The sequence below is a fragment of the Octopus bimaculoides genome, chromosome 18, assembly GCF_001194135.2.
Source record: "Octopus bimaculoides isolate UCB-OBI-ISO-001 chromosome 18, ASM119413v2, whole genome shotgun sequence".
Lineage (NCBI taxonomy): Eukaryota > Metazoa > Mollusca > Cephalopoda > Octopoda > Octopodidae > Octopus > Octopus bimaculoides.
This window is the reverse complement of record NC_068998.1, coordinates 30,376,385-30,385,404: the sequence shown is the minus strand read 5'-3', so window position 1 is coordinate 30,385,404 and position 9,020 is coordinate 30,376,385. Positions and strand designations below refer to the sequence as shown.

At 39.8% G+C, this 9,020-nt stretch overlaps 2 protein-coding genes across 3 annotated transcripts in view; one reads left to right on the top strand and one right to left on the bottom strand.

Annotated features, from left to right (window-relative positions):
• The window catches only part of LOC106877831 (uncharacterized), a 54,209-nt gene that overhangs the window by 23,311 nt on the left and 21,878 nt on the right, over positions 1 to 9,020 (bottom strand). The gene's annotated exons all lie outside the window — the stretch shown is intronic.
• LOC106877830 (F-box/LRR-repeat protein 6) lies at positions 5,098 to 8,817 on the top strand. Its single transcript, XM_014926857.2, has 2 exons — positions 5,098 to 5,152; positions 6,823 to 8,817. The coding sequence occupies exons 1-2, from the start codon at positions 5,098 to 5,100 to the stop codon at positions 8,250 to 8,252; spliced, it is 1,485 nt and encodes a 494-aa protein (XP_014782343.2). The 3' UTR covers positions 8,253 to 8,817.

The following is a 9,020-nucleotide window of genomic DNA, read 5'->3' as shown; positions in this document are numbered from 1 at the left end:
TATCCGGACCCATCGAACGGCTTTCGTCCCCTCGTATCTTAGAGCACGCGCCCTAGCTCTGACAAGGCAAACTTCGTGCTTGGCATTGAAAAATTAATCAAGCGTCAATCTCGCCGCCATTATGTCAGTCACAATGCCACTGCTAAACGCCTCATTTAGCTTCCTGTCTAGTGCTCCCTCTATCCTAGATTCCTCTAAGGCTATTTCCTTACCAAATCCTACTACCTCTACTCTGATAGCCCTTTTGAGGGCTATCAACCAACGGTTGTTGACGTTTGCGCCCGCCAACTTTCGACGGATTAGCTTGCTATCCCGGTTTCTGAATGGTTGACGTGCTGAGAAAGATGCGTTCAGCTTCCAGAGTCGAGAGACCTGCCTATGGATCCTATTTAGGTTGACCGTGCAGGACACAAATTTGTGATCTGTGTAGCCGACGATTTTGAACTGTGGACAACCTATGCTACCTTTATCTGCTGGCCTACAGAATATCCTATCTAAATACAATCTGGAAGACCAGGTGTTGTTTGCCCAAGTCCAAATTAGTACATTTGGGAAATCCAGTTGGTATCTGTCAATCAATTGGAAACCACTGAGCAGGTTTGTGAGGCTTTTGCACCCACCTTTCCTATCAGTTATTCCTACTCTATCCAGGCGTGCATCCAAAATGGCGTTCCAAACGTCTGAAGAAATCTTGGTTGTCCCGCCCCAGTTGGGGTGTACACAGCGATGTTATTCACATCCATGACCACCAACTTACCTTCTGGGTCCAGGAAGATCGTCATCGTCCGTACCTCGAGATCCAGGCTTTTCCTAAACAGCACTGCCACCTAACCCACCATTCCAGGCCAACTAAGAGATGCATAGATCTCAAAATCATCGAAAATGGGGGCCAGATGACATATGTTGGAAATCCTAGTTTCGCTGCACATCCACAGATAGTGACCTGAGGCCACGAACATATTCAAGGTGACCTGATGACACGAACATTTACAGGGCGACCGAGGCCACGAATATTTATACATCCCACTCTAATCAATCCCATGTCGGTCGGAAAGAGTTGTGAGAAAGAAAAAGAGCGAGGTTACTTACCCTGCTGGTGCTGTTGGCGGCCGGATGGCCTGGCTTCCGGTTCTGGTTGGAGTTTCTCTGGGAACCCCTTTAAAAGTCATTTGGAGGTTGTTGTCATGTGGGAAGATCTCCCGAATGCTCTTGTTAGTGGCATACGCACTAAAAACAGCTCTTCTGGCACTTTAAGGGTGCTGGTGTCATGAATTGCTCCATCTCTCTCAATCTCTTTATTTTGAGTTATGAAGGCCATGAAATCTTTGTTTACATTAAGTAGCGCCTCTAGTGTGATTCCTGTTCAGTTCTCTCTCCTTGATCTCTTCACCCACAGGAGATAATCATTTTCATTTTCATTGATTACTATGCACACGAGTACCCACCACAGATCTAGCTCTGGTGGCACCCCCTGTATGGTAATCTTAACCACCATTCTTCCCATATACGAAGGGAAGAGCATGAATTTCACGCTGCACAGGCCCCCGAGTGCTGAATAGTCAGGGCCTCAGTTTTAAATACCCCCCCCTCCGCCGAACTGCTTTGTCCTCGATATATGGCTGATCTGCCATATATTCTGAAGGGCTCTTTCTATCTGGGTGTTCGTTGCCGTTTCTAACCGTTTTGATTTATGGCTAGTGCAATGGTACGTTACTATTTTCCTTGCCGTGTTCGCTAAGATTTCCGGTAGAGGTTTTAATTCTACTCTCCTTCCATCCATTTTCGAAACTTCGCTGATTTAGACGCTTTATCCTCTAGAGAGAGTGCAAACAGTTCTTTCGAGGCAGCGGTGCCTGCGAAAGAAATATTTTTGATGATGGTGGTGGAGTTGTGGCCATCTCCGCTGTTCCTACTACCTCTTCCTCCCACCACTCCGCTTCCACTACTCTCATTGCTCTTGCCGTTATCGCTTAAGTTGCTGTCAACGCTAACGTTACTGTTACTACTGCCTTTGCTTCTGCTACTATTCCTCTCGCCGCCACCATTATTCAAGTTGTTGTCACAGCCACTATCACCACGGTTGCTGTCGCTTCCACTACGACCACTGCTGCTACTACCACTATTGTCATTGCAATTACTCTTGCGGATTAGACTTTTGTCTATTTCCATCTCTTTTGTCTCTACTCCATCTCTTTTGTCTCTACTCCATCTCCTCCGTTTTTTTTTTTTTTTAGGTAAGAGAAGGAAGGGGAAGAGATTCTTCAGCTGTAAGAAGGCTGGGGCGGAGAAATGATTTTGTTTTTAAAAGTTTTAAGGTGGACGCTGCCATCTTGATGAAATTGTTGTTTTTTAACGCGTCTTGGATGATATTCTCGAAGGCCGAAATTTGCCTCTTACGGGGCCAAAAAACCACAAAAAAAACTCAGAAATAGGTTCCTGGAGTTCTCAGTAACAATTCGGAAGGAAAATTTTAAACAAAAAACAGCACCAAATGGGTGTATGCAATAAAATTAATGAAGACTTCGAGCATTCGAAAACATGTACTCCGAGGCAAATATAATAATAATAATAATAATAATAATAATAATAATAATAATAATAATGATGATGATGGTAATGATAATAAGGGAAGACACACAAATCTGAGCATGGCATGGGTTGACTATTGAAAAGCATACGATACGATACCACATTCCTGGATAATAAGAACAATGAAAATGTATGAAGTAGTAGAAAACATGAGAAGCCTTAGATGGAACAGTATGAAACGGTGGAGAACGGAATTGACACCAAGGAATCAAGTATTAGGAGAAGTGAAAATCAGGAGAGGAATCTTCCAAGGGGACAGTGTGTCCCCACTGATCTTTGTGCTAGGAATGAACACCTTGAGTGAAATATCAAAATATGTACGATTGTGATGAGACAAGGAAAGCTTATCAGGACAGAAGGCATAGGTTTGCCAAGTGGTGAGATGATGAAGGAATTCGACTTCAATCCAGCTATAAATACCTGGGAATACTTGAAGCAGATGGAATTAAACACAGTGACATGAAGGAAAATGCAAAAAGTGAGTACCTGCGGCGAATGAGAAAAATACTGGCTTCAAAGCTGAATGCCAGAAACATAATTTCGGCAATAAACTTGCATGCAGTCGCAGTAGTTTGATATGACGCTGGAATCATGAAGTGGACAGAGGAAGAGCTAAAGGAAATGGATATGAAGTCAAGAAAGCTCCTAACGATGCATGGAGCCCATCATCCACATGCAGATACTGATCGCCTATACATAAAGAGAGCAACTGGAGGAAGAGGACTGATAAGTGTGGAATATTGTGCACTTATCGAACTCGAGAGCTTAATGAGATACTTAGCCCAAAGTAAGGAAACCTTGCTAGTGTCAGTCAGTTAGGAACGAGGGGGTATTGAAAGCAGAGAAAAAAAGGAAAAACGAAGGAAGAAGTACAAAAAGGACACGAAGAAGAATTACGCAACATGGGACTACACAATCAATTCCATGTAGCCACAACAGAAGTTGCCGGAAAAAAATCGGTGGGATTGGCTGAAGAAAGGTACAGTAAAAAAAAGAGACCAAGAGCACTATACTGGCAGCTCAAGACCAAGCTTTGGCCACGAGAGAAAGTGTCTCTGCTGCGCCACATCTGTAATAGAGTGGATGAAACCATTCCCCATATCACAAAGGAATGCCCTAGACTTGCCCAAAACCACTACAAATTGTGGTGACATGATCAGGTAGCGAAAATGCTACATTGGAAACTGTGCAAAAAGTGAGGGCTAGAGAGAGGCAAAAGGTAGTATGATCACAAATCGCAGAGAGTGGCGGAGTCGGAGACTAGCAAAATCCTCTGGGATTTCCCAATCCAAACAGATCAGGTGTTAGAGCATTATAGACCCGACCTAGCGGTGGTCGACAAGATGCACCATATGTGCTATATAGTTGATGTTGCATGCCCCTTTGACCCACGAATAGTCAAGAAGGAAGGTAAAAAAACCCAAATAAATACAACCCTCTTGAGTACGGAGTAGCCCAGCTATGGAAAATGAAGAAACTGAAGATAGTGCCAATTATTGTTAGGAATCAAGAAGAATATCAAGGAAATTGAAATAGAGTGCTCAGTAGAACTGTTACAAAAGGTTTGCCTCCTTGGTACAGCCAGAATAATCAGGAAAGTATTAGATAGCTGAAAAGAACAAATAGCATGGTACCGTAGGCTGCAGGTAGTAAGCCCGCTACGTATGCAAAACCACAGAAGTTCCAACAAAACCTGTGATAAAAAGAAATAATAATAATAATAATTTTGGCACAAGGCTTGCAAGTTCGGAGGAGGGGTTAGGTCGATTACATTGATCCCAGTGTTCAACTAGTACTTATTTTATTGACCCCGAGAAGATGAAAGGCAAGTCGACCTCAATAATTTTCTACTAAGTTACAATATATTGACTATGAATACGAACATTTTTACATCATTTACACTTTGTTCGTCCTTAGCACATATACTTGCATTCTGATATACTTTACATGCAAACTTCACTACTATCGTTTGTAACTTTCTTACAGGTAGAAGAGTCTGTTGCGAGACCTAGGATTTGAATCTCATCCTCTAAGTTATCAGGCCAATGCCACGAATTGACAACGCAATTATCACGTGTATGTTATATGCATCGACCAATCGGTTTTTCAGGAGATCATGCCACAATCAGAACAAAAGTGAATGACTGAGATTGGCATGCTTTTCTCTTGTTATAAGCAGTTTGGCGCCAAGTGTCTTAGCAGAGGTTGAGAGCAACAAGGGTACAGATATTTCCCCTCTCATCACAAGCAAGCCAGACCAGGGCAAAGCTTTAGCAATATTCGGTGGACTAAAATTTCCTTGTCTCTTGCTCCAAGAAAACTTATTGGCTGATAAATACAATTTGTATAGTATAGTTGGCATCCGTCAGACCTGCGCCTGAAGAAATCGTGTCAGTTAAAAACATGTTATTTCACTCTTGCTCAAAGCAAACCTAGAAATGTGAGTAGATTTGGATAAACTCACATTTCGATTTTTATTCAAGACCAATTCGTTATTGTAAGTCATTAATGACTGTAGTTAGTCACTATGAAAGTAGATCCCTATATCCTAAGACTCTGTACAGTGAGTATCTGAAAATCCATGCATATATGTACGGCCTTTCCTTAAATAAATATATAAATATATTCCTTAAATAAATATATAAAATGTCCGCGAGTTTCGTTCCTTTCCACTATAATCTTACAAAAATCAAAAACAAAAAAACACGATGACAATGGTGACCAACACTCGAGTTAACCAGTATGTTGAGTGGTCTGTGCGTGTGTGTGTGTGTGTGTGTGTGTACGTGTGTGTACGTGTGTGTGCGTGTGTAATAAATGAGATAGGGGTGGTCAATGTAAGTTGTAAAGTATGTGGTTTATTGAAACTGAATACTTATCTCGCAATTTGTGTTTCACGTCACAACGGTTCTCAGTTAGGTAATATGTTTATATTCGTTGGTATGGATATGGTTTTATGCCTGTGTTTGTTTATCGCTTCGCATTTTATGTTTAATGATTGGTAGTTATTTTTCTGTCACGTCATTGGTTATTTTTTGTGGCATAATAATTTATCATTCTTGTGCTAGTTGATGAGGGATCCGTTAATGCAAAAAAAAAAAAAATCCAACCAACTAATAAAAGCATGAAACTACACCCACACCAACGAATATAAGTACAAGGTGGCGCACGAAAATGTAGCCTGGGTCGCGTAGCATAATGTAAATATAGAAATAAATTTACACGCACGAAAGAACACCCATCCTCACCACATTAGTTCATTTTAAAATTGCATTGAGTGGACATCTCTAACTTTTTCTGCAAGATGACCTACTCAGTAACGAAAAGAGTGGAGATCGTGGAAGCGTATTTGAGAACGGGTTCTGTTAAGCAAACACGGGAAAATTTTTAGTAAAATTTCCAGGTAAAGGTTAACCGGCAAAGAGAACAATACAAACGTTGGTTAAGGAGTGGCGCGCTATGGGGTCAGTACTCAAAACAAAGAGACATTCGCCAAAGGGTTACTCAAAGTCTAAAGAAGTCAATACATAAATTGGCGCTGCAGTCTCACATAAGCAGGATGTCATGTCAATAGGCGTCGAAAAGTCTTAAGTTGAAGCCATATCATTTCAGATATGTACAACAATTAAAAGTGGATGACAAGAGCAAACGAGTAGATTACTGCACATCACTTCTGAGTAACAATTACAAATAACACAATGACACTTGCAAACGAAATGCTAAGTGCTTTTCCTTGTAGGTAAGTTTATTTCTGTATTTACACTATGATATGGAACCCAGAGTACTTTTTCGTGCGCCCACCAAACCGAGTTGTAACAGCTTTCGCCTTAAGTTCGCAGAGGTGTGAACTCAATTCACGAGTCAAACATTCAGTGTGTGTGTGTGAGTGAGTGCGTGTGTGCATGTGAGAATATATATATTTTTATGTTGAGACTCTTTACGTGGTGCAACTTAGAGGTTTGTCAAATAAATTTCAATAAAATATGTACCAGACTGAAATATGTTAGGCTCGAAATTTTGTATTTTCACTTTGCCGCATCGTGAACGAATGTTTCTCTATTTTCTTTAAAATCAGAACTATGTTCAGAGTCCTCTTTAAAGCAAGACTATTTATAAAAAATAACCAATATAACCATCTGAGCATTATCATTTAGATTTACAAACTAATGCTTTAACATTGTTATACTTTCATAAATATATATACATATATTCGGACGAATTACATATACTAAGATGGAAACCAAAAAAAAAAAAAAGAACAAGAAGAAAAAAAAAAGAGTGCCATCTTGGTTACACAGTACACAGAATGGCCATCCAGTGATGATTCCTCGGACAATGACTACATACCAATGGATGACTCTGATGAAGAACAGTTGGTATTACGCAAAAAGAGACGACAGAAAGTGACAGAAGACAAAACCCCTGTTGTACACTTCTCTCATATCAATGCTGTGCCTATTGATGTTTGGGTTGAGATTTTCTCACGTTGTGTGGAATTGGAAGGTGCCTTACCATTTCTTGTCAGAGCTTCACAAGTTTGTAGAACGTGGTATGAAGCTTCCAAGTGCTCAAGACTCTGGCAAAACATTGACCTTGCATATGGCTGGATAAAGTCTGTTGATTCCACTTTGAAATGGCTCAGTGAGAACCGTCTTCTACAATGCAAGTCTCTTAACCTGAATGGATGGAAAAATCTGACTGCCGAAGGATTAAGAGCTGTTGCACTCAACTGCCCTAATTTAGAAAACTTGGATATATCAAATACCACCAAAAAGCTAAAGAACGAAGGTATAGATGCTATAACTCAGAACTGCCCTAAACTTTCTACAATTAATCTTCTAGATTGCAAAGCTCTTGAAAAAAACCATGTCCCATTAGAATCACTTCTGACATATTCATCCAACAGCCTTACTCATCTCCCTTTTGGTGGAATTGCTGTCCAACAGCAGAAGATTAATGAGTTGTTCAATACTCAACTTATCAACTGTCACAATCTTGAGGTTTTAGAGCTCATTAATATTTCCTGTACTCGGCTCAACATTGATATAGAGAAATTCCAAATTTCACTTCGCAAACTGTCCAAACTTGTCATTATAAAATGTCCACTTGTGTCTCCCAAAATTACAAAATTACAAATGGAAGAATCAGTTGGGTTCCCGATGCTAAAACACCTTTCTTTAAGTTTGTCTGACAAAAGTTCAGTGTTGACTGAAACAGCTCATAATATTTTGAAAAGATTACTAAAGAACTCACATAACCTGGAAATCCTTGAACTTGATCAGTTCTGCAAAATCACACCGGAAGTAATTAATTATGTTATGTCTGATAAACTTAAATTCCTGCGGTTGTCCAGGAACGCCATTATTCAAGATGTTTCATTAGTTCAGTTCTCCTCGACTTTGGAAGGCTTGGATCTATCAGATATTGAACCTCGTCATCGAGTAAATGAATTACTAAGTGGTTTAGTCCAGCCTCCTGGATCTCAATTATCTCGATTAGATGTCTTTAACTCTCAGATTTCTCTTGAAGTTCTCCAGTTACTCCTCAAGAAGCTACAACATATGAAATACCTCAACATTTCTTATTGCCGTGAGTTACCCAGAGGAATTAAGCGACTTCTTATTGATAAAGAAATTCAAGACTTACGCAAGAGACTTCTTTGAGATTTTCATGCTGTATACGCATAAATATATATGCTGGCATGTTGACAGGAAATCCTCGCATACATTCCTCATTATTTTACAGAATGTTCTAGTTGTGGTATCATTATTAAAGAAATTGTAATGTCTTTGATGTGTCGAAACACAACAAAAATGTGTAATGTCTTTGATGAGATACAACACATCAAAAAAGCATCAACTAGTCTGGCCAAAGGCAAGCCAGAATTTCTTGTGTTATCACGACAAAACATACTGAGTAGATTCATCCAAGTGATTGGCAATGGGAGCATTCACCCATAGAAGACATTCTAAAAAATGGAACAGACGTGACTTCGAACAAGCACTGGCTTGGTCCCTACCTGACTCATTTGCTCCATGCCTTAATAGAAAAGCAGATGTAAAATGGTGATGACTTCGCTCCATGCCTTAATAGAAAAGCAGATGTAAAATGGTGATGACTTCAATATGCTTACAATAGCAGAAACACATATATGTATCTGCATATAAACATAACTGATTTGCAGAGAATATTGTCAGCCTAGAAGCTTTCGTTAATGTCTTCAGCTGCAATTACAACAACTAAGAACCAACAAAAAAGTTGCTATATAAGCTATCAGGATAAAAGTACTATGCAAGAACAGTTTATATATTTTTTTATTAAAGAATTTTGCATCAATATTCTTCTTAGGAAACTTCCATGTATTTTCAGTTGCAAACAAGATCTTTTTTTTTTTGTTGTTGTTTATCCAGGGATTTTCTTGTGTATGTTTG